The sequence below is a fragment of the Melanotaenia boesemani genome, chromosome 15, assembly GCF_017639745.1.
Source record: "Melanotaenia boesemani isolate fMelBoe1 chromosome 15, fMelBoe1.pri, whole genome shotgun sequence".
Taxonomy (NCBI): Eukaryota; Metazoa; Chordata; class Actinopteri; order Atheriniformes; family Melanotaeniidae; genus Melanotaenia; species Melanotaenia boesemani.
The window spans coordinates 12,271,693-12,297,541 of NC_055696.1; the positions used below are offsets into that span (position 1 = coordinate 12,271,693).

The window sequence follows — 25,849 nt, forward strand, 5'->3', positions numbered from 1 at the left end:
AAGATCTCAAAGTAAAAAAAAAAAAGAGAAATGGAGCGTGTCAGGTTTTATAGAGAATTATATTGATACAACAGAGGATCTGACTGGGTGGAGGTGAAGCCAAGTTAATAAGCAGTGACAAACACAACAACCACAGCTGCTCTAGACTTTCTCCTACCAGTGAGTACAAACCTAAAAATGAGACACACACTACAATATCCAGAAGCAGCTCTACATTTGGACAATTTAGACATAAAAAAAAAAAGATGTCAATACATGGTTAAAAAAGGGGGTATTCATATACAGAGTTGTAAACAAGAACATGTTTAATAAAAAGGTAAAATGACACCATGTCACCACCTCCCCTCAAGTGGATGGTTAATCTCTTTGTTTTTAAAAGCATGACACAGAGGGAGGTTTGATAAGCGATATTGCTTTAAGGGAACATTTTAATAATCAGTGGGAAAAGGCCTTGCAGCATCCCCCCCAGTCAGCGTCAAACACAACAACAGAACATGAAACAGACGAGAGAGACTATTTACAGTGATGTTTTTTTTCCTTTTGGTTTTTTTTTTTTTGTTTTTTTTTTTGTTTTTCTGGTAAAATGATTTCTACTCAATGTGGGAAACATCATCACAATGCAACACGAAGCAACAACCCACAGCTGACGGTGCGGATGTTCTGATGTAGTGTGCACGTGGTTTAAGCAAGTGTGTAAATTGGTGTAACAGCAGGAGCGTCGGCATATGAAAAGTTTAAAAAGTTCAATGTTCGTATTTTCTTTCCCGCGTCATTCCTCCTTGATTTCAGAGGAGACGTGCTGTCTGCTATCATCCTCCATCGTTTTCAGCTCATCTTCTTCGCCCGCCTGCCTTCTTGCGACCCTGGCAAAAAAAAGAATTAAGATTGGGGGTGAGCTTATATCTTTACTAATATTTGATACAGTAATAGTTACACTTGGATCAATACCCTTGGTGTTGGCTCATCTTCCTGCTCCTCCTCCTCTTCTTCATCTTCTTCCTCAGAGTCATCTTTTGCAGCAGTGGCCTTTGATCGGCCACCACGCCTGGAAAACAGATTCACACTAAATAAGAACAGCTCTAACAGTAAACGCAGGAACATGTTAAGAATATATAGCTACAAAGAAGCTTCAAATGTCTGAAAATGTTTCTGAGCAGGTGAAATATGAAGGCAAGAAGTATTTTTGAGAGTTGAACCATTAAGTCACCACACTGCCCCTTGACCATGAGTGATGCATGCAAAATACTGACTTCCAGCATGGACTCTGCTGCATGCCATAAATTCATGTTATCACAAAGCTTGTGTGTCTTACGTTGGTTTCTTGGCAGCTGGCTGAGCTGATTTGGGTGGACGTCCTCGTCTCTTCTGTGGGGTAGACTCTGCCGACTCAGAGCTGCTGAACAAAGACAAAATGGAAACATCCCAAAATTAAACTTGTGTGTGTTGTTAGTGAAAATTATCTTTGTATTTTGTGTTCATACCCTTGAGATCGCCGTGGCGCCCTGGCTTGTCTTCCTCCCTTAGTCTTCACCTCCATGTTTTCACTGCTCCTGTCATCCTCCTCATCTTCATCCTCAGCTTCTTCATCCCCCCTCTCCTCTTCTTCCTCCTCATCTTCATCTTCTTCTGGTGGAGGAGCTGCCTTCTTTCGTCCCCTTCTTCCCTTGACAGGTGTGTCCTGACTAGCCGTTGCGGACTTTGGGGGCCGGCCCCTTCGTCCTTTTTTTGGTGGGCTGTTCTGTTCGTCCTCCGGCCGAGTGTCCTCGTCCCACTGGTCCTCGGATTCAGCTGACAGGGCTGTGTTGGCGGCCGCCTTCTTGCGTCCACGCTTTGGCTTGCTCTCCTGGTCTTCACTGGAGGTCACCCCCCGCTTACGACCACGAGGCTTTTCCATCTCCTAAAAGAAAAACAATTTTTCTTGTTTACACCGGCTGCTTTAGTTTCAGAGTACCATTCAGTGTTATAACAGAGAAATGGTATTGGACATGAAACAGACGTTGTCCAAGCTTCAAACTAGGAACATTCTGCATTCGTGGAGCAATGGCTGAGTAACCACGCTATGAATTGTTAAATTTGTTAAATGATTTTGACAAATAAAGCTAAAATTCTTCTTAAATGATGCCGTTTTTTCCCACCTATTATAAGTTAACCGGACAATTTTTACCTCCTGTGACAATTAACTTCTGCTAAAAAACAGTGTATGTGTGCGCAGTGGGCTTTGAGGCCGTCATTGATGACAGTTTGCACATTTTTTTATTTGCTAGTACTATCTTAACTCCATCTGGTGTTAGCAAAGTAGTTTCAAACACTGGAGCAGGAGTTTATGGCTGCTTGCACTCAAACGGATCACAGCAACACACCCTTTTGTGAGCTACTGTGTAATTTCAGATAACATTTTTTGTCTGCTATAAACAAAACTAAGAAAATATGTTTTCTTTCTTAAACTTTATACTGACTCAAAATTTTCCATTAAGATCACACTGTATGTAAAATTTTTTTGTCTGCTTGTGTTGTTAATGTTGTGGATGCAAATATTAAATAAAAACAAAATAAAGGTCTGACTATTTGAACAAGGGAATTTTATTTTATAGTAAATTATATCAGAAAGATTAGGCCTGTCGCAATAAGCAATAATTCAATTAATTGCACGGAAAGAAAAAATGAGCGCGATAAGTTTGACAGCCGCGATAATTTTTATGTGTATAACAACAGGTTTCACTACGGAGTATTTCCACTGAACGCTCTGGTTTCTTGCGGAGTGATCTCTCTAGTGTTACACTCGACAGCAGCATGTTGCAACATGGGACTGTGGTGAAGCACCTGTGCGAGCCGGTATGCCGCATTTGTTTTGCAGGGCTGTTTTGAAGTAGCTTCTCACGCTCTCCCACTAAACCTCCAATTCTCATGCTGAAATATGTAAATAAGTCGAATGGAGAAATAATAGCTGCGAGCACTTTCTCATTTATTAATTCGCAGCTCCCCAATTGTAGGCAGAACACACACATGTAGCCTACGATGTCAGTTGTTTTTGTGTTATTTAAAATGTCTTCCAGTTCCAGTGTAAAATGTTCTATAGAAATGAAAGTTTATTGATCTTTGAAAGGGGGTACTTGCATTATTATGGCATTGTTATTATATCAGTTGAAAATGGTCTCAAAATGACAATATTATCATTTATTGCGATAATTTCTGTGAAAATTTATCTCACAGCAAGATTTGTTATTGTGACAGGCCTATGAAAGATTTCATTAAAAAAAAGTTAACTGCTGATTAATTTCAACAGTCAGAAGCTACATGATCCACCACTTTTAAAGATAAACCTCACTCTTTGATAGTTGGGTATATTTGATGATCAAGCCAAATTTATTTTAGTCAGATACGACCTCCAAATATAACTTCAACAGACAGCACGAGAGATCTGTTGCTATATAACAATCAGTCCCACATCACTGTTGTATATCAGCATTCACACACAGGTTTAAATACCTTTTCAACACTGTCTGCTCTCTTTAGGCTGAAGTCCTCATTTTCACTATGATCCATTTCTGTGCTGTCATGTCTGGAAAAAACAATTATTGTTTTTATTTTTAAAGCACCTTAAGTTACAACAAGTAAAGAGAAACACAAGCTGTATTTGTCTCGTAAGTGTAGATTTTCAGTCAGTGTGTTGTGAGGTTTGTTCTCATTGTGTGAATGAATAATTAAAGTGTAGAGTGTGAGTTCAGTGATTATAACATAAATATCTGGAGCTGGAGGAATTTAGTGATTAACAAGGCTGCTTCTGGCTAACCTGTGTTTGTTATACCTGCTCTTGCTGCGTTGTGGGGAGCTTGGGTTAGATGAGGAGTCGTTGTTACTGGTAGTCTCCATACGAGAGGCTTTACTCTGGAGCGGTTTACCCGCTGATGACAGGGGCTTGTTGACAGCACCCAAAACGTTAGCCGACTTGGGCTTAAGGAAGAAGGAGAAGGATGAAAACAGGTGGGCTGGATATAGGATGAGTCACACATCAGCATCTTAGAGGTTTTATTTAGCTTACCTTTCCTGGGGTGAAGAACGCCTTCATCTCTGGTGGGAGGTAATTTTTAGTGTTGCTGAAATTCTGAAACGAAAGGAAGGTTATCTGTCAGAGAGCTTGGTTGTTAAGAACAAACAATACCCCCCACCCATTTAGGCATGAAAATGCTTTGGGTGCAAACACTGACCTTGTCTGGTTTAGTGAAGAAGCGTGAGGGCAGCACAGGGTCTTTTGGGGACTCGAGGCTGTAGGTGGTACTCTTTGACATGATGATGTTCATGGCAACGTCACACACTGTGTAGAGCTTCTGTACAGTAAAGAGGAGATGCCTAGTCAGCAGGCTGGCAGTTCAAGCAATTAATGAATACATATTATTCTGTCACACACACACACACATATATATATATATATATATATATATATATATATATATATATATATTCAGTGCATTTACACAAATAATGTGTACCTCATTTGTTTTGGGGTCACTGGGGTTCTGGGCATCTTTTGTCTGCTTGATATTTTCCACCATTTTTCTTATGAAAGCATGGCTGTTATTCTCATTCTTGGCCATGATAATCTCAAGGACAAACCACAGAGCCCTAACAATGACAAAAAGCTTGACATCAACTTTAAATTGAAGACAGTTTTGGAGAACATTCTTCAACATATATCTGTGACTACTGGCAATAATAATATTGTCTAAGAGATTATATTAATATTATTCCGTTCTTTGAGTTTTCAACATAGTTTAATTTCACTAAAATGTGATTGTGTGATAAACAAAAATGGCTGAAATATTCCACACTGATCTACAAGATCCCCACCGGTTTTCATTTAAACTAAATAACAGTAGCTAGAGGCTTTCAACTACACAACTTACTCTTTGATTTCTTTCAGCTGTTCGATGTCTTGTACTTTCACATAATCTGGATCATGTGCCAGAAGGTGGATGGTGTAGGGCACCACATACTCCGGCAACAGAGAGAACAACTTGTCTGTTGGTATAGACAGTGTAAACATTACCAACGCCCAAATAACACAATTTGCTTTATGCTGCTGACTTTTTATGGAAAAGAAATAATTTAGTTTCCTCACCACTGATGGCTGCATGCTGTTTGAGATACTCTCTGCGTATGTTCACATTTTTCGCCAGGCACTGGCGAGCATGAGCCCTCCTCTCCTTAACGGGGTCCTTGGCACACAAAGCGAACACTGCCATGTATTCCAGCGGCAGACGGAGGCGGCACAGGCCGCGATGAAGCTTCTGGGCAAAACACTGTCGCACCTGGTAACACTCATCCTGGAGTGAATAAGGAAAGATGCAAAAAGAACAGGAACTGTAATGAGGAGGAGGAACTGGATGATGAAATAATACAACATTATGGGGGGAAGAAACATGCAGAGGAGAAAAGGAGCTGGATTTCTATGAGAAAAATAACCCTGACATGAGCTTAATTTTAAAACAATCTTAAATCCTCGTGATTAGGTAGAAAATAAAATCCAGACCTTAAAAAAGAAGCTTTGCATAACAATAAAGAGACATATGGAAGTCCTTACATTGATGACGAGAGCACAGAGCTGATATTGCTCCAATGTGATGATTTCGTGATAGCAGGGTTCTTGTGCCAGTTTCAGCAAGGCGCATGCTGCCGCCAGCCGCAGCCTTGACATGTCTGGTTTACTAGGATAACAAGGGAGAAGAACAGACAAAGGATCTTTATTTACTTTCATATGGTCTTTACAATTACATCATAACATTCCCCACAGGTCATCAACACAATTAAAATTCAGCATGATACTGAAATCTGTTATTAATCTTACTTTCTTGAAAAAACTGTTCACGGGAGCTGACTTGGCTTAAAAAAAGACAGAATTTTTTTCCATTTACCCCATCCTGCCCTGCTCAGTTAGGTCTCCATCACTGTGCAGAATAGCAGTCAGCATCCTCAAAGTTGAATTGCCTGATTTGCTCTGGTTGTTCTTCACTCCTAAGAGCCACCTCACCATCAGCTTTATACCCTGGATCTAAGTAGAGAAAAGCAGAAAAAGGAAAGCTCAACATTTTTTTCTGCATCCCTGATGTTTAAATATTTCAAATACGGTATTTTTTCATTGATGGGTGATGATACACAAATATAACTGTAACATGATAATTTGGACTGAAAGTATTTAACAGTATAGTTAACAGGGAGGTCTACAGCCTAGTACTGACCTTAGCTAGAGTCTCTGGAGATACTTCATCATCAGAAACCCAAAGTTTGGTTGTCTTCTTGCCTTGGATCTACAGAAAACAGAAAAAGTTATGAAAGTTGACTTCAGACGAAGAATGATAAAAAGTTTATATGACTTTGGGTCAGTACCAGTTACACCTAGCTATTTATTTTTCTATATACCTTTAAGTACTATGAAATTCTTGATATCTGCTGAATAACAACAAAAACAATGGCTCTCAATATGCAATATGCATATTTGTACCCTGTCATTCATGAGCAGATCCTTCACAATGAAGTTGGCGACAAGAGATTTCAGTGGTGCAGCAAACTGCTCTGGGGCCAGCTGGGCCAGGTGACCCAGTGTGGTCAAAGGAGTGATGAGCTGCTCCAGGTTAGCAGGGTCCAGGCTTTTGTGCAGGGGCTGGAGAAATACAAAACATCTTTATCACTGTTTTATCCAATCACAGACAGGAAGATCTAGAAAGACACAGTTAGGGTGTAATTCCTGTTTCAGGGTAATAGCTAACTTTACTTGATGCAGATGATCGTTTTACTTCTTTCATAGCATTGTCTAAACATTTTAAGCACATTTAACACACTAGTCTGATTATTTATCCAGTATGAAAAAAAGGCCAGCTTAACTAAAATAGTAGAACAAACTGCAAAGTGTGCTAAAAACATACAAAGAAGCAACCCCCCCAAAAAAAGACAGAAAAGACTGACTGACCTCAAAGATCTGGGCGAAGTGTGTGTCTCTGTTGCTGAACATTGCATTGATGCAATGGATGGCATACTTGGCCTGGCGAGGGGGTCCTCTCTTAGCTTTTGCTTGCAGTACTGGCAGTAAAACACTTGGGGGAGCAGGCAGAAGAACACCATTGAAAACCAGTAAAAAAAAAAAATAGAACAGGGAATTGCCCAAAATCAGAAAGACTGTAGCATGATTTGTGTTTCAGTTCAATGATGAAGCTGACATCTGCGTGTGAACAGTACTGCATATTTGCTGTAAGCTTGTAAAATTAAACCAACGTACGATTTGATGTGGGGAAAACTCTCTTCCATCTTGCTGCCTGTGTTCTTAAAGATCTGAAGCGCAGCTTCGGCCACCTTCTCATCATCCATTTTCAGACAGCCCAACAAAGACTCAAAGGTCTCTGCAGAGTGGAACGACACTGGGTGTGTGAAGGACAGGACCTGTGTGGGATGGAAAACAGGCCAGAAAGCTACATGAAGGATAAATATCATCATTCGCTGATCAAAAAAACATATTTCAAAAAATATTGGGGCATAACTTTAAGATGGACATTAAAAATCTTCCACTGCTAATCTTTTTCCTGTTTGTCACTACACTGTTTCACTCTACAAACCAAAGTAAATAATTAAATTCAGAGATTAGTAAAGCTGCAGGCACTATTCACACAATGAATCCAGAGCCTATAATTAACTTTTTTTCAACAGCTATTACAATTTTGTTTAATGGTGCATCAATGTAAGACAATAATATAACTAATAAGCTAAAAATTCAGCATCACAATTTGCAGAGAAATGCCGATCCTTGGAGTTTTTACCTTTAGTAGTTCTAGTCCTGCTCTGATGGCCTCTTCAGTGGGAACACCCTCCTCTTCATCATCAGCTGTCCCATCTATAGATTTGTTTACCTGTTTTATCAATGCACTGATGGATGACAGAGATAAAAACAGAAGTAAACATAAATAATTGCACACTGGAATCAAATACACCCCCCCCCCCCCCCCCCCCCCTTTTTTTCTTTTATCAGTTTTAACAGGCCGGCTTGAAGGTCTGTTTTCTGATACCAACACAGTACCTGATGGACTCCGTGTCGATGTGAACTGGAGCAATCCTCTCCAGTAGAAATTTGACCATTTCCAAGAATGGATTGCTGGGTTGTTTGGGGCTGCCAAGTTTTTTAGTGATATCCCGCTGGAAAGATGACAAATAATTAATATATAGATAAATAAAAACAATTAGAATAACATGGTAAAGCAGACACGTTAACTCTGTACTATTCAGAGCAAACTGGTTTAATACTGTAGAGCAATGAGAGCTGAATTGATTCTTTACCTGGCATGTGTAACGGTACGAATGCCAGGTAAACAAAAACCAAGCTGATTAAATATTTCAATTTGAATACTTCACAGTAATCGACTGGTCAATACTCACCACACAGACTTCAGCCTGCTTGCAAGAGCAGGCGGGGCTGACCAAGGTTTCTAACTGATCTCTAATCCGCTCATCATCATCCAGGACTTGAGCCAGTTTCTTGACAAAGTCCTGAGCTTTTCCTGGGTCTGGCAGGTTTCCTACACACACACAGAAACCTTTTGTTAATATGGAATATATTTTATAAAAAAGAAAAAGAAAAAAAAAAGGTGTTTTAAGTAGAGATAAATGTAATAATAGAAATTAGTAGCTCCAGAGAGATCTCTTACTTGTGATCACCATGATTTTGGCATATACGGCCTTGCTGGAAGCTTCAGACTACATATAATTAAAAAGAAGAAAAAAAGTTTAGAAAAACTGAAGAAAATTAAGTTCCATATACTGGCCTGCTGACAACCTTGTGTGTGTGTGTGTGTGTCACTCAAGGGGGTACCTTCGGTTTTTTGATCAGGTCTAGCAGGTCTTTGACATGGTGTCTTAGCATGTTCTGGCACTTCCACATCTCATTCAAAGCTCTACAAGGGGCACAAATAAGGAAAGACAAAGCTTTAAACCTAATAATAAGACATATTCTTGTATTAAAATAAGCTGAATATCTTAAGACTGAACAACAATAATGTTTTCATATTTTTTCTAATTATGCAAACCTTCTTAGAAAAGACTTACTTGACAGCATTTGTGTCGAGGGTAGCATACAAGTAGTAAAGACACTTCATTCTTTCTGTGGTTTCCAGGTTATGAGGAACCATGTATTGGGCAAAGACTCGCTCCACCAGCAACCTGTGCATCCAGGAGGAAAAATAAAAAAAAAACTAAGGTCATTGAGCTGCTTCAAATGTTTAAAATAACACACATTCACAAAGAGGAAACCAGGAAAAGTAGACTGCTCCTGTTGGCAACTTAGCAACTCCTCTGCAGTAAAAAGAATTAAAAAATAACATCCTTCTGTTGTTGATCAGAGAGCAATAGTTCATGGAGGCACGTCATCTATCCTGGTCTTTTTTTTTTTTTTTTTTACAATCAAATGTGTCTCAAAATATATAATTCTACTCCAGGTTAGATTTTGACAAATGAGCCTCAACAACCCACAGAGAGGTACACTCTGCTTGTGAAGCATGTGTAGGTGGAGAAACAACCACACACCAAATTTTCTGGCTAAAAGTAAATGACAATTGTAGCTGCTGTAAAGTTTAGACATGGTGACTACTGTATGCTAAAAAGATGCCTACTCAGGATATTTTCCTTTCTTTTCTGATTTACATGCACTGTACAGTTTAATGAAAGTTTAAAAAAAATACTTTGTGGATTGCGTGGAGCTGACTTAATGAATAAATAAAGTGCTAATGTTCCAACAACAGCATTATGCTCTCAATCACACAAAATTCCCCACAAATCAAGAGAAATCAGTTAAACCTAAAGAGTTTAATCAGCACTTATAAAGAAATAGGTTTAACTGCACCAGCCTTTAAACACTTAAGTCCATGTATATAATGATTTATTAAAATTCATACAAGCCTTGTTAATTATTTTCTTCTCTAATATAAACACAGAGGATGTCATGTACACAAACCTGTCATCAATGCTGTTCTGGTAGTAGATATGAAGCAGTTTGTCCTTAATCCAGGAAATCTGTTTAGAGGCCTCCCTGCCTCCCTCTCCTTGCAGTGCATACTTTCTGTAGATTGATGCCAGACCCATCATAGCCTCCTTACGTACACGCCACTAATGAAAGATAAGGAAACCCAAACCCCAAAAAAGAAAAAAAGTTAGAAAAAGTTACCCACAAATTTCAGCAGAGCTACAGTTGCTGCCATCCCTGCAGTGACATGTATTGCATGACAAAGTCTAACCAACAGAACCATTATAAACATACTTGTTACTAATAATAAACATATATGGCAAAAATGTATCATTCAGGCCTGAAAAACTGCAGGGACAAACAAACATTTATTATAATATTTGCCAACTTACTCTCTTGTCCAAGGTCCTCTCCTTTACAAAATTAAGCAAAGCATCATTGACAAGGGACAGGTCTTTCTTAGCAGCAGTTACTATAGAGACGATGACATCATGGCGGATGGCCTCTTCTGGGTCATGCGATCTGACCCTCAAGTATTCTGGAAAAAACAGAAACAAACGAGTGTGGGTCTGGGAGGACCTGCCAACTAACAAAAAATATCAGGCAGCTCTTTTTGCTTAATCTGAAGTACACCTTTAAAAAGATCAATAGTATTCAGAGCTTGTAAGCTGAATAAATGGTGTGGCATAACCTCCATATGCAGGTAAAATAACTTAGACTGATTTTTGGCCCATGAAAGCATGCTTTCTGACATTAAGTGAATTTTAGCTGATTTACCTGTGAGGTCTTTAGCCAGGTCTGGGTGGTTCATGAGACAATGACTTGCAAACTTAACACACTCCAGTCTGATAGGCACATGGATGTCATTAAACCTTAAGGGGAAAAAATATACACCAACATCAACTCTAAAAACATCAGATGTATTTTCATTTGTTTTAGTCCACAACTGAACCAATAGCAATGAAAAATTAAAACATTGTTAAAAAATCCAAGCAACTGTGGTATCTTTAATTTTTCTCCCTCAGGCTCTGAAAATCTGTAAATGCCAAAGCCACAACAATGAAACTCACCTGCCCAGGTAACATTGCCAGAGTGGTTTGTTCTGTGCAGCCAACTCAGAATCCTTGGCTCCAAACATCTTCGCTAGCAGCTTCACCACCTGCAGCCTCTCATCATTATCATTACTCTGCACAGATAGAGAGGCAGAGGGAGAAATGACGCATTGAATGTGACAGTGTTTATTGGATAGATGTGCCAAGTCATTTACAATAACTACATTAGAAACTGTACCATTTTCATGACACATTTACTGCAGCTTTATTGGTATCAATATTGATTTGGAATAAGACATGGAAAAGAAAAAACAGGACAAACAAAGGAAAGCAGGACAGGAAGCAGAAAGGAGTGAAGATAGAAGAAGAAATGCAGCAAGGAGAGAAAGAACTGAAATGATACAAGAGAATAAAGAAAATCAAATGAGCAAGCATGAGAGAGTGTGTATGTATGGAGTCTGTGGTGGAGAGATTTTATCTCGGCTATTATTTTTGAGGAGACAGCAGTGATCTATACTCCCTCTGAACAGTTAATGAGCATTATCCATCAGCAGGACGCCTTTATGAGACACTGCAGAGGCAACATTATGCTGACTGGCTGACTGCTTTATCTTTTTTAATATGAATCAACAAACCTACAGAGAAAGTGAAAATGTGCCCTTTTGTGGATGGTAAGTCAGATAATTAAGGTTTCTATTTCCCAGTGTGGATAAATGTTAAAAGCCATTTTAAAAAATTGGGAGGATGAGAAAAACCTGAACAGGATGCAAAGACTTGCAAGTCATTTAAATGCTTACATTTATTTCCAAAACAGCCTGAAGACAACTTGGCAAAAAAAAAAAAGATCTATTAAGAATAGCTGTCATTCTGGTAAATATACTAATAAAGTACAGAGGGGTGTAAAAGTGAGAGTTTTTGTGTACCTTGAGCTTAAACTCCAACTGCGGCAACACTGACAGAAGCAGGTGGCTGTCTATGTTGTAAAGCTCCAAGATGAGGTCAAAAACATGCTCAGAGAGATCGCTGACAGAAGTCTTTCCCAGCATCAGCACCTGGTTAAAAAACTGTGGAGGATGATAGAAAAATTAAGATTACATTTAAAAATCATCTCTAGAGCTAATTTTCTGGAGCTTACAGGATTTACGACAACTAACTTGTAAGTATTAAGCTGGATCCTCAAGTTATGGTACATTGTAAAAACCCACTACTCCCATCTTAATCAAATTTGAATTTCACAGCTCCAAATGCCATGTATAGCATGCAATATGCATCATAAATATGGATCCATCAAATGATTCGTGTTCAGAAGCTGGGATTTATATGCACATAGAGAATAGGCTACGATTACTATTTACTCAAACATGAACTTCTAGCAGTGTCTAGGTAATAATAGATTTCTAGCATGACTGGTCACACATTACTTTTTCCCTCACTCAAAATAGGTCAGAGTTAATATCCTGCTCCTCCTATTACGCTAGATGACAAACTTTGGTGAATATGGATAAAATTATATGATACAGAGCAGAAAACTGCAATTTCATGATTTTGTGGATTGCACACCATCTAAATGACTGGTGGCCAGCGTTGAACACAAAACAAAAAACCCTTTTAATTAAGTAGGAAAAAAATGTGAAATGTGTAAAAAGATACACAATAAAATAAAATGAATGAATAAATAAAACAGAAATGATCACATCTTACATTGGTGATGTAAGGCTCAATGGCCTGAGCAGTCCTCTTCAGCAGAGCTTTGGCCAGGTCGTATGCTTGTTTATTCAAATTCTAAAACAGACCAAAATAAATAGATAAATAAAACAGATCAGAGATGTTTCCAGACAGATTTTTTTTACTGTGAAGAACTTCATTAATATACTTTCAACAGACAAACGTCTGTAAGCTTTTTTAAGCTGCTTTACTTCTTCTCGCCTGCAGGGGTCTCACTGAATTACAGAGTATGAAAATTGTGCTGGCCTCAAGTCTACTAACAATATCAACTGACTTTAGGTTGTCACTTAGTGAGCACTTTCTACTCCTATCACCTTTCTTTGTGGTACTATGTTTGCACATCTGAATGTAATTAGCTTCTGCTCCCCGTGTGCATACCTTGTGTGCAGGCACCAGATTGACCAAGACAGTGTCCAACAGCTCCTGAGACACAGTGTCTCCCTCACAGATGATGGAGCTCATCAGGTCCACCATATGCATGTGTACTTTCTGATTGTGACCGTTACTATAAAAATAAGGCACAAAAGGTCAAAGATTAAGAAGCTTTGCATAAGTTTCGACATTAATTTAATACTGGTTCTCATTAAGGCAATTTAAAGTAATGACAGTTATATTTACACCCATCTGTCCATGAAATTGTAACAGTTTTATTGCATCCTGAGTAAGATTTACTTAATGTCAGCAGGCATTTTGTTGGCATTTGTGGTTTTTGTTAGCTGTATTTCTCACTTTGAAAACAAACTAGCATCTCATTAACAGCCCATATGATTGAAGGCAGAGTGATAACACAGAGGGTGGGTGTACGTACCAGCTAATAATTCTGCTTTCCAGCAGGAGGTAAAGCTTGTTACCGTGATGCCTGTCAGCAAGGACATTTCTACTCCCATACTGATAACATTTTAAATGTAAGGCAGATTTTATTTTTTTTTTTTTTTAGATTTTTACTGTGCTGTCTAAAAAAAAAAAAAAAAAAAAAAAAAAATCTTGTATTTGCACACCCTTGACACGCACAACCACAATTTTCCTGCAATGGCAAAGAGCCAAATTCTGTGCTGCAGAATTCAGCCCTCAAGGTTGTGTTCAGCAGAGGGAGATTAGGTGGGGGGAGGCAATCACAGAGGAACAGCCCGACTGCTACTTTGCTGTTTTACAGTATAGCAGCTACAGCATGCTGGGATATTATTATGCCAACTAAAACATATAATTATATAATATAATATTTGCTTTTAATAAAGGACTTACTTGATGACTTGGAAGAGTGTTCTGTAAAGCTGGGTGAATATCTCATTGCTGTCTTCAAGCTCAAAGCAAATATTGTAGGACTTCACCCAAGCTATGTTCTGGACAAAGAGCGAGGGGGCAAATGTTAGAGATAACACACACACACACACACAAATTCCATGGGTGCAAGATGAATGTTGTAAGGCTTCATTTCTTAGCTGACTGACAATGGGAATATCAATGCATCATAAACTTAAAGACTAATATGGTAAAAATGTTGGCTATTGCTGCTCTTTATTTTGTCTCCTTTCAGCACTGATTTGCAAACACTGAGAAATATCTGGCTCTTTAAGCTGTTAAACGATCCAATATGTTGACCCACTGGTGGCAGCTGCTTGCTGCAAACAAAAACAATGCTATGAGAAGAGTAAAAATGAATCAAAGCAGAGAAGCTGTGGACCGAATAGCTAAAGCTTTGTGTTGCTAAAGGCAGCTGTAGAATTAGATTATTGCTCTTTACAGTTTCATCACTATGCATGTCGCCTCTTCCATTACACACAGTCATTTGAGAAACTTTCATTTAAAAAATAAATAAAAATGACTCAACCATTTCAAATATACTAGAAAAATGAACTGTTTTGAAACTATATCTGTTTCAAAACACATTGCTTAATCTGTTGTGCAGATATTATGTGTCCGCTTTCGTTTTCATTCCTCACCGATCTAATGAAAGAAAGCTCAACATTCAAACCACCTCTATGGCTACAACAGTTGATTATTTGAATTTCTCTGTTACTGTGTTGGATGAAAAGCAGTAAATCTTTTTAAACTGCTCCATTTACACCATCTAAGAAGCTTCAAACTGTCCACCTACACCCCATGTAGTTCATAAGCTTTTTAATAGCAAATTTAATGAACATGAACTTGCAAACAAAAGAAAATAACTTTCAATCCAAGTCAATGTGTACTTTGACTTTATCAGGAAATAGCTTTTTGGTGCAACCTCATAAATTAATCTTTTAATTTAATAACAGGAAACTAGAAGATCCAAACAAAATGATTAAGAAGCAAACTAAACTTCTGATAAAGAATATCAGTGACATTGTTTAAAAAGGACTTGATTAAAATACAAAGGAGTTTAATGTTATACTGTTTTAAATACAGAACATTTTATCCCCCATTTTTCTTTGTGTGCAGCCTGAAAAAGAAGAAAAAAAAAACAAAAAAAACTACATTTTTTTTTAGTAATATACATGTTTCCTATGTGTGTAGCTGCATAGTAACCAAAAAAAAAAAAAAAAAAACTTATTTTAAAACTGCTTCCTTCTCTTTCTACACTAATCTGCCATATAAGATATTTGAACACAGTTACGCAAGATCTTGAACACACATGCATAACTAAATGTGTTTAGAGACCAGAGGTCAAGTACTATGTAAATGGAAAATCAAGTAACAAGAAGCTCATTTCAATGATGAAGTACTTCATCATTGGAACATACAGAAGTGTAAATCCTGCATAGGTTAAGGAGTTGAGATTAACCTTCAAGTATCCTTGATACCATTTATATACAGTAAAATAAAACCAAATTCCACCAGCAAAAACAAAAAGGCTTACTTAAAACAGGAGTAAAGCTTTGTATGCCAAAATAACCTAGAAACTGCAGCTACAATAAAACCAAGTAGGATCACCCAGTGAAGTATTCTGTCCAAATTCACCACTTACATAAAAACTTTTAGGAAACAGTTTTATAGAGGTGGTTTAAAATAAATCTGGATTTCCAGTTACTCAACAGCATGCTTATCCAAAACATTTTAGGCTAAACCCTACCACATGCTTAAAGTTCCCCTAGGAATTATGTGTAAAATATTATTTGATATATTCTGAAACAATAAAATAAATAAAATCTAAAAATACAAATCTTTTAAAATTTTCATTAACTTTACTCTTTTTCCCTCCCTAATGAAACTATAAAACAATCTTTTAAAAACAAATGCAACTACTGCATGCAAGATGTCCTCTTCAGTCTTAGTCCCAAAGTCAATTAGATAAACTGGAAAAATTAAGGATTCAGACTCAGGAAGCAAATTTAGAGATTTGTCAATATTTAATAAATGTTGGCAAATTTCAACAACTGTTGAAATGTTGAATGGGGGCTCATGCCCCCAACCCCACCACTGCTTTATGCAAACACAGCTACATACCTCCAGCAGGTAAAAGTATCTGTTAAACTGCGCACTTTTAGTGTCCTCCAGTCCTTTCAGTTGTCTTGTTATGAACATGAAAATATCCTACAAAAAAGAAAAACAAATCACATAACGCATCACATAAGCTGCAGAAATCATAAGAAAGGCTCAGGTTCAATTTGAAAATTAGACATTAACACAAAAAATGCTTTAAAAAAAACAATAATAAAAGAGATATCATCCTTATAAAACAAACTCTCAGTCAAATATAAATGTAATTACTGAATGTAGTTAAAACTATACTACAGATGGAGCAGACTTGTGTAATTTCACAGCATTCGTTTCATATGATTGGTTAAAAGAAAACAAAAATAATCCATCAATGCACCTTCAATTTGTCTGGGGAGGTGTAGGGCGCCTCCGGGGCGTAAATCCTGAATATGTCTGCCAAACAGCAGGCCACTAGCAAGCGCACATCTTTGTCTGGGTGTTTGAGGAAGAAATCTGAGGCCAGGTGAAGGGCCAGGTTCAGGTAGAGTTCCTTTTCTTCCTCAGAGTCCTGGTCCATGTCCATGAAGGTCTTCACAACCATCTAAGAAAGAAGTGTGGTAATACTGAATGAGGATAACAGGCATCAGTGATCAGTATTTGAGTTAAATGGACAAAACCGAACAACCGTCCAAATGCATCCATTACTATTTAATAAGGTTAAAGCAATGCAAATTTAAATATTCATTCCAAGTACTAATATTAGGGCCCCGTGATTTCCATGATGCGGAAAACACAAATGGAATCACAAAATTTAAGAACAAAAATGGAATCAGTTGTAAAATGTGTAATATTATGGAATTTACTGATATGAGGCTGGACTTTCTGCTTTCCCTACTAATCTAAGAGTCACTAAATCTACAGATATTATCGGGCCCTACTATATCAATACTTAAGAACATACCTTTTTAAATAGCACATCCAGCTATGTCACACTCATCTGTAACCAATGTAAAGAACAAAGACTGTCTGTGGCATAGTAGTAAGACACTGACCTTGAGCCTGCGGACCATTTCCTCCTTGGAGATTTTGTCAGAGATCTCCTTGACCCCCGGAGGGTAGGTCACCTTCCCGTCTGTGGCTCGAGCTTTAGAGTGAGCCATCCTCTTTAGCTCTTTACTGCCTGTAGAGAGAGAACAGTGTAATAAACCAGAAGAGAGCAACAAAGTAGATATGACAGAGACCATCGAATGAGGGACAAAAAGCCTTGTTTCTCAAAAGTGTGCTAAAGCTCAACCAAAAATCGACACAATGAAAACTGAGGAAAATCTTTTTACTTGTTCAAAGATTTTAAACAAGTCTGCAAAAGAAGGACCTGAAATATTCAGTTATTCACAACACTAATGGCTTTTTATAGGCAGAGTCCAGGAAGAAACTGCTGCATTCAGGCACAGCTGACTTAACTTTTAGCTTCTGCTATCATTGTGCTTCACATTTCATTACCTCGGCCACTAGCATTTCAAAGATTACATCCAACTCACGTTTAGAGTATTCGCATTATGCAAAATGTGCATCAACTTTTAATTGAGTTCCCATCTCATATCCAGTTCAGTACCATCACATCAAGGGTGCTTTCTTCAATCTGTCAGTGATCATTGTCAGCTTCTCTCTTTACTGTTATTAGTAGTAGCTCTGCCAAGGCGGAGGTCGTGTATTCGGTGGCGTTGGTTTGTCTGTCTGTCTGTTAGCAACATAGCAACATAACAGAAAAAATTCTGTAGGAATTTTGATGAAATTTTTTAGGAAATCTCTCGATTGGAATCAGGAACAAGTGATAAGATTATGTGGGTGATCTGGATCACTGCTTGGATTCATATATTTTTAAGGAATTATTTACTATGGGGAGATAGAAGCTCTAACAGCAAAATTATCCCTAACTCAAAAATAATGCCCACAACCATTGGCAAAAAAACAATACAATGGCTTAGCAGGGGGTCTTGCGCGCTGAGTGCTTCTAGTTCTCCATGATTTGAATAATTACTAGAAAATAGATAAAAAGACAGTGCAGTTCTTATCGTGTTGTTTTGAATTCTGGGTCCTTAATACCCAAGTCAGAGCATGTGAATAAACAAACAAGAAATCTTGTGCCCACCTCATAAAACAAGGAACACTAACTAGAGAATAATTATTATTATTATTAGCTGAAGGGATAACAATCAACTTCACAATGTGTGTTCTCAACGAAACTCATGTTTCTGAAACATCCTCTGCAACTCATCTATAGCAAGCTATAGACAGGAGTGAACCATGAGAAGATCAGGACTAACTAACTGTGTTGAAGACTGAACCACAGAAAGTGCAGCGGATGCAAGCTCTGCTGAGCACAGCAGGTAAGGTAGTCCTTAAAACACTTTCATTTTTAAGAAAGAAGACTCATAAAATAAAAAGGACAGAAAAAATAGTCCACTTTTCCTTTACAGAAGAATACAAAAATGAAAAATAAGAAGACTAGCTCTGACTAGGGCTGCTCGATTATGGGAAAAATGATAATCACGATTATTTTGATTGAAAATGAGATCTCGATTATTTAACACAATTATAGATAAGAGGTTGGGGGGGGGGGGGGACATTTGAAGTGTTTACTGTGGTAATGCCGACTACTTTCTTTCCACTAGGTCCCCATAGCTATTGTTTGTCTCAGACCAGCAGCTATGTTCCGCCTGGTGTGATCTGGAAAAAAAATAGTCTGGAGACATTTCGTTTTCACGTTAAAATCCACGTCAATAAAATGTAGCGCGACATTTCTATACGGCTCTGGTGCGGCTTTACCACAGGCCCGTAGCGGTGGCGAAACATCGGACTGTCACCACGTCTTTCACACACCCTCACTACACTCGTCGTACAGGGAAGAAAGAGACAGTCCACTAAAATGGTGGTGAGATGGCAGTGATGCCGTTTGTCCAAAGTGGTGATGAGTTTCTTAAATCCCGGATTGTTTGCTGTGTTAATTGAGAAAAAAGTTCTGTTTGTTTATAACGTTTGTCTCTCTGTGACTCTGGGAGCTGGTGGATTATTTAGTTGCGACTCACAAAAATTTAACATTTTTCTATTTTTTTGTGTTGTGTCGCAAGCCCCCGTGTGCACGTCTGCGTGCACGAACGCAACATTTTACATGCACAACTGTCGCCTGTCGCTTGGCTGGAGGAGGGCAGCGATTTTCGCTTCCTCGTGCAAGTTTACATAGAAAATGATGGAGAAGAAGCGACGCCACCTCTCGTGTGTCCAGGTGTCTGCAACTCGTTCTGAATAAAACTAAAGCGGTCAGGCTGTGGGAGGAGTCTGCAGCAGTGGGAGGAGTCTGCAGCAAAGCGCTGCAATGACAGCTGCGCTCGATTTGAAAACAGCACAAATCGAAGGACAAAAAATAATCGGACCATTTCATTTTTATGATCGTTGAAAACCCAGATCGTAATTGCGATTAAAATTCGATTAATTGCCCAGCCCTACTCTACGCACATGCTATTTTCTATAATACTATGTTGTGTTGTATCCAAACTGAAAGTGGAAGTCACAGCGACATTAAACAAAGGCAACAAGAAAAATGTTTTTATTTGATAAAGTGTTAATGTCTGAATTCATTAACTAAAACCTAATCAGACTCGTCCCTCTCTACTCTTCGTGCTTTCACACTGTCCGTGAAGTCTGGCCTCCTGCTCCTAACAGTCCTTGTGCCACAGCATTACAGCCTTGGTGGGATCTTACTCCCTGATTTTTTTATTTTTATTTTATTGTTAAAAAAAAATAAACTTTACAAAAATTGATAATAAATATGTTTAAAGCTTATTGATCTGATTAATGACAAATCAGCTTTTATGGTTATTGATAAGCTATTACCTTATCAATAATCATAAAAGCTGATTTATATTAATGATGAACTTAATAACTGATCAATACAATAATAAGTGTCATTATTATTATATTGATAAAGTAATCGGTTGACAGCTGTTCGTGGTCTCGCGGAGTCACGTCATGCCCGTTATGCAGCTGTCGTCACCCTTCAGGTTGAAAACAGCTAAGCTAACAGGCTAACATCACATCTAACAAAGTGCTGCTGTGCTGACAGCGCGGCACTCTCAGGTGTGTTACCGCCTACAATCTGCGCGTGAGAAGCAAGCGGAACCGGGCCATGAAGCAAACAGAAGGCGCCGCTGTATCCAATCCATCACTTTTCACTGATCTTTCTGGTTGGGGCTGTAAGCCGTCCTGATTTATCCTCCAGTTCACCGTGCTTTCTTTTGGAAAGTTGGCCGGCTCCTGCTAAAAATCTCCACATATTTACCCTACTTAATTAGCCTGAGCTAAACGGTAAACAGAACTGAAACAGTGCAGCGCATTCTCGTGTCACGTGCGAGTGTTTGCGTCAGTGCATGTTTGCGTCAGTGCGCGTTGTTCATACATGCAGACACCAGAGGAACATAAAAAAGAAATCCACCAAAAGGAAGACTGAAAAACATTTAATCGCCATTTGGCGGATAGCCCTCTGAAATTTACTCGCCAAATGAAAAATTTACTCGCATTTGGCGCCTGGCGAGTGTTAATTTCGGACCCTGGTTATGGGTATGGTTAGCTGTGGAAACGCAGTGGAGATCAGGGTTTACCACACCAGCCCTGTAGGAACCTGGACTTGTTGGTGGCTTTGTGGTGGCTCCACAGCTGGTGAGTATACAGCGGAGTGGCCCCATGTAGCTTAACTGCTTGTACCAGGCCAGCTCCAGCGTCACCCAGGTTTCTCTAATCTATCTATATAATCGAATTGTCTTGGTACCTTGTTGAATTCATTGGAAGGATGTTTTTTAAACACATTTTTCTGGTTCTCACAGCTTCTGCAAAAGAATTTATGAAATTTGCAAATAAATAGATCATTAAAGCTGGAGCTGAGACTAGGTCATATCAGTGTCTCTCAAGCTATGTCCACACAGCGCCAAAGCTGGTTTAAGTGTCAGAATGGTGGCAAAAACTAAGAGAAAGGCTTCACTATCCCCACGAAACCACTGTAGTACATACTACAAGGCTGTGGGGGTGAAACAAAGCTAGAACAAGACATAGAGCGTGTGCAGATAAAGGCTCATTGCGTGTTGCAGGAAGTTCACATTGGAACAAGAGAAGATAGCTAAGGATTTAGTGCGAGGCAAAAGAGAAACATTTGTTTGGATTGATGAAGAAGTCAAGCATCTTTAAAAGCTATACACAAGCCAGGACTGTCTGGAGCAGCACCACAACACAGTTGTTGTTGTTGTGTTTGGCGCGTGTTCGTAGCATTGACGTCATATCCTCCAGTTGTGCGGTTACGCTGTCCTGACCAAACACAGATGATAGAGGTTTCAAACCTATCCACCTTGCTACCTGGTTTCAGACATGATTGCTTTCATGGAGGCTAATCCCTGGTTTCATAAAGATGACTGAATTGCTTCAGTGGTTTTACTGCAATTTGGCACCCTTGCCCCTCAGACTATAGTCTTAATAGGAGTTGCAAAACACCAGACTAATAATCAACCTTACCTCCCACTAGGGCTGGGCAATATATCGAGATTTTCAAATATATCGAGACTTTATCAGACGCGATATACAATGAGGGAATATCGTTTATATCGAGATAGCTTGTTTAGAGTTAAAAACATTTTTTCTTTAACATTTTCCACAGCTGTATTTTTGTTATGGCCATTGAAAAGTGTTTTTCATTAATTTTGTTTTAGGAATTTAATATAAAGCTACTTTAAATTCAGTCAACTGTTTTAATGCACATGCTGATCCTTAATAAAAGTATATTTAGCACTGAAGGCTGTAAATTAGAGCTGTCTCTTTGGTTACTTGACAAATATATATATATATATATATATATATATATATATATATATATATATATATATATATATATATATATATATATATATAGAGAGAGAGAGAGAGAGAGAGAGAGAGAGAGAGAGAGAGAGAGAGAGAGAGAGAGATCGTATATTGTGATAAAAAAATTTGGTTCATATCGCCCAGCCCTTCCTCTCACTATAATTAATATCTTATGTTTACGTACTGCTCTTATGAAGGATAAGTCAAATCTTTACTTATTTGACAGTGAACACATTTTTTTCTTTTTTTTTATTAGAAAAGAGAAGAAAAAAGATTAGTTGAAAGCAGCTGTTGCTAGAGAGCAGTTGACAATGAGGCAGCTTTGTAGAAGATTTTTTGGACCACACAACTGATCCCACTACTAATTTTCTAAAATGTTTCATTTACAATTTAACTATACTTCACAATACTGTATGCCAAGTATTAAGATTTCAGATTTCAGGGGTGGCCCATGCCCCCCCACAGACCACCCTTCTGGCCCAACACTTGGTAAAAATAAAGAATGTTCTTTAGAAATACCACGTAACTAATAAATAATACTGAGGGGGAAAGTAATTTAAGTAAAAAATATGTCAGAGATAGGGCTGGGCAATTAATCGAATTTTAATCGCAATTACGATCTGGGTTTTCAACGATCATAAAAATGAAATGGTCCGATTATTTTTTGTCCTTCGATTTGTGCTGTTTTCAAATCGAGCGCAGCTGTCATTGCAGCGCTTTGCTGCAGACTCCTCCCACAGCCACGACCGCTTTAGTTTTATTCAGAACGAGTTGCAGACACCTGGACACACGGGAGGCGGCGTCGCTTCTTCTCCATCATTTTCTATGTAAACTTGCGCGAGGAAGTGAAAATCGCTGCCCTCCTCCAGCCAAGCGACAGGCGACAGTCGTGCATGTAAAATGTTGCGTTTGTGCACGCAGACGTGCACACGGGGGCCTGCGACGCAACACAAAAAAAATAGAAAAATGTTCAATTTTTGTAAGTCGCAACTAAATAATCCACCAGCTCCCAAAGTCACAGAGAGACAAACGTTATAAACAAACAGAACTTTTTTCTCAATTAACACAGCAAACAATCCGGGATTTAAGAAACTCATCAACACTTTGGACAAACGGCATCACTGCCATCTCAACACCATTTTAGTGGACTGTCGCTCTCTTCCCTGTATGATGAGTGTAGTGAGGGTGTTGTGAAAGACGTGGTGACAGTCCGATGTTTCGCCACCGCTACGGGCCTGTGGTAAAGCCGCACCAGAGCCATATAGAAATGTCGCGCTACATTTTGTTGACGCGGATTTCAACGTAAAAAAGAAATGTCTCCAGACTATTTTTTCCAGATCACACTAGGCGGAACATAGCTGCTGGTCTGAGACAAACAATAGCTATGGGGACCTGGTGGAAAGAAACTAGTCGGCATTACCACAGTAAACACTTCAAATGCCCCCCCCCCCCCCCCCCCCCAACCTCTTATCTATAATTGTGTTAAATAATCGAGATCTCAATTTCAATCAAAATAATCGTGTTTATCATTTTTCCCATAATCGAGCAGCCCTAGCATAGAGGTATGTGTGTGTAAAATAATTTAATAATTTGGCCAGTAAAATATATGTTTGGCCGGTGGGTTTTTCATCTGCCGGCCAACTTGGCCGGTGAGTCAAAGCGTTAATTTCGGACACTGCCTGTAACTGGAAGGCATTAGCTAGACCCAGACCCACAGATTATTTCAAGGCAACCCACCTGGATTAGACCAACCACATAAGCACATATTATCATTAAGGTTCTGGACATAATTTCAAAGCTAAAGACCACAGCGTTGGTGTGTGAACATTTTGCTTCCAAGCTTAATGAAAATGCAGTGGCTGTGGCCATCAGCACAAATACCATTGGCATTTACAAAAAAAAAAAAAAAAAAAAAAAATTCTGTCCACCACCTTACCTATACCATCAACTTGGAATAAAAGTTTTCAAACAAGTGACTCAGTAAAAACATGACAGCATCTGAGGGTGCACTTTGTCTGACAGTGTCAAACAGTAGATTGGCCAAGAAATATGGGCCCAATATAAAGCCATAAAGATTTAGCAGGTGTAATTGAGTGTTTGAGTGCTTTGTTCTCCTGCAAAAAAAATAAAAATAAAAAATCTGCTGGAGAAATTCTAGTTTGTGAATGCGCAGAACAGGATTTGCATAGCTGTGAAAAAGATCTTTATTTGAAAATAAAAATTGTGCAGCTTTCGCAAACATCTTTCCACAGATGCAAAGTGAGAAACTACAAGAAAGACTGAAGTTGCAGGTGTTGATTTTTGGCCCCGTCTTTTACACTTCTATCAGACTGGACGATGACAAATCAAACTGTCCAATCACAGAGCAGATAGGTTCCACACCACTGAAAGGGACTAGATGCATTTTAAAGACATTGGCCTTAAGAACAACAAAAAAGTTGTTGCTTCCAAAACAAAAATTGCCATTATTACTCTGCTAAAGTGTGCTTCCACTTAGACATTGGCAGCAAAACACAGCAGCACATGCAGCGTTTTACTTATCAAAACATTATTGTCCACATATCATTTTTAACTTACATGGATGGCCATTTGCCAAATGATGGTGTAATAAAATTATACTTTTATCAGAACACACCAAAAGCCTTATAATGCTTTGTTAGGAACTGTAGGTTTACACTCAGTCTTGATGGGCAACATTTAATGAGAATTTCAGATTTGTTTTGCTGTTTGACAACAGCAACAGAAAAAAAAATATGAGACTGAGATCAACTAGTTAATGAGGTCAGTGAGGCCTTTCTCAATATGAGTAATGGGCTACAAGAGGAAACTGATTTTGCACAGTTTAGTTTTTCACTGCAAAGTTGATGAAGGTATATCGCAGTAATTGTTGAAATGTGTTGGAATACTGAAACAAAACCTATGATACAAACATCCAAGTTAACAGCAATAACTCAGACAAAGGAAGAGTAATGCGAGAGAGACAAGGTTGAGAAAACTAATCTGTTTTACAGAGAAGATTTTATACAGCTAAAAATAGCAAGTTTGCAAATACAAGCTGAAAAAAATTAGAATGCATATATGCAAAAATATGTTAATTAGCCATGTGCTTAGACTTGCTGTTATTTCTGCATTTTGGACATACAAAGTTTTTGTTCAGGAAGTTCAATGTCTGGCTGAAGCGTGTAAGTCTGTTGACATGTTTATACGGTTATGTTTAATCTAGCAACAAAGCCACTAAACTAGACAAGCTGATTTTTGCTGAAGCAAACACGATACACCAGTTGAGAAAGAATGGGATTTCTCTGAGCCCAAGTCAGCCAGTCGCCCGTGGTAGTTACACACAAAACATACTGTTTTCATCACCAGTTGGTCATCAGTGCAACACAAGGGTTTTGTATACCTGGGCTCTTATTTTTACACCCAATTTTGTGTCCCAAATTTATGGCATCAAAATTAATTGTAGGAATAGCACACATGTGCAATAAAGTCAGCAAGGGGAAAAATATGGCGGCCGACCGGGGAACAGAACGGCAGCAGAGGACGTCAAAAGTCTGAAATAACTTCACCTTTAACTTACTAAATAAATTAAATACATGTCAGATTTGTAAAGGGGACTTTGCGTACCACAGAAGTACATCTGCAATGTTCGAACATTTAAAGAGGAGGAACGTAGAACTTGCATAACAACCTTATGCAAGATTTCAAAGCTGAAAGTGATATAAGATCCATTTAATAATTACGAGACACAAAATCCGATTGGTCGACTAGTTGTTTTAATAGT

The 25,849-nt window shown here is 38.5% G+C and overlaps 1 protein-coding gene across 2 annotated transcripts in view; it reads right to left on the bottom strand.

Moving 5' to 3' along the window:
* Positions 1-40: 40 nt before the first annotated feature.
* Positions 41-25,849, bottom strand: part of pds5b (PDS5 cohesin associated factor B) — a 29,438-nt gene continuing 3,629 nt past the window's right edge. Inside the window, exons 2-35 of one of the 2 annotated variants that reach the window (XM_042007491.1) lie at positions 17,220-17,347; positions 16,565-16,768; positions 16,195-16,281; positions 14,014-14,111; positions 13,150-13,276; positions 12,748-12,828; positions 11,970-12,110; positions 11,065-11,180; positions 10,772-10,866; positions 10,387-10,532; positions 9,986-10,137; positions 9,082-9,195; positions 8,849-8,930; positions 8,685-8,733; positions 8,416-8,555; positions 8,060-8,175; positions 7,803-7,908; positions 7,268-7,428; positions 6,962-7,085; positions 6,497-6,655; positions 6,234-6,302; positions 5,910-6,046; positions 5,579-5,702; positions 5,117-5,321; positions 4,902-5,016; positions 4,488-4,620; positions 4,206-4,325; positions 4,040-4,102; positions 3,806-3,951; positions 3,487-3,559; positions 1,482-1,897; positions 1,313-1,393; positions 949-1,045; positions 41-863 (exon numbers count right to left, since the gene is read on the bottom strand). In XM_042007491.1, coding sequence (XP_041863425.1) covers positions 831-863; positions 949-1,045; positions 1,313-1,393; positions 1,482-1,897; positions 3,487-3,559; positions 3,806-3,951; positions 4,040-4,102; positions 4,206-4,325; positions 4,488-4,620; positions 4,902-5,016; positions 5,117-5,321; positions 5,579-5,702; positions 5,910-6,046; positions 6,234-6,302; positions 6,497-6,655; positions 6,962-7,085; positions 7,268-7,428; positions 7,803-7,908; positions 8,060-8,175; positions 8,416-8,555; positions 8,685-8,733; positions 8,849-8,930; positions 9,082-9,195; positions 9,986-10,137; positions 10,387-10,532; positions 10,772-10,866; positions 11,065-11,180; positions 11,970-12,110; positions 12,748-12,828; positions 13,150-13,276; positions 14,014-14,111; positions 16,195-16,281; positions 16,565-16,768; positions 17,220-17,327 — 4,218 coding nt within the window. In that variant the 5' untranslated portion in view covers positions 17,328-17,347 and the 3' untranslated portion in view covers positions 41-830. Of the gene's footprint in view, positions 864-948; positions 1,046-1,312; positions 1,397-1,481; positions 1,898-3,486; positions 3,560-3,805; positions 3,952-4,039; positions 4,103-4,205; positions 4,326-4,487; positions 4,621-4,901; positions 5,017-5,116; positions 5,322-5,578; positions 5,703-5,909; positions 6,047-6,233; positions 6,303-6,496; positions 6,656-6,961; positions 7,086-7,267; positions 7,429-7,802; positions 7,909-8,059; positions 8,176-8,415; positions 8,556-8,684; positions 8,734-8,848; positions 8,931-9,081; positions 9,196-9,985; positions 10,138-10,386; positions 10,533-10,771; positions 10,867-11,064; positions 11,181-11,969; positions 12,111-12,747; positions 12,829-13,149; positions 13,277-14,013; positions 14,112-16,194; positions 16,282-16,564; positions 16,769-17,219; positions 17,348-25,849 lie in introns of both variants that reach the window. The other variant, XM_042007490.1, reaches the window with a different exon arrangement.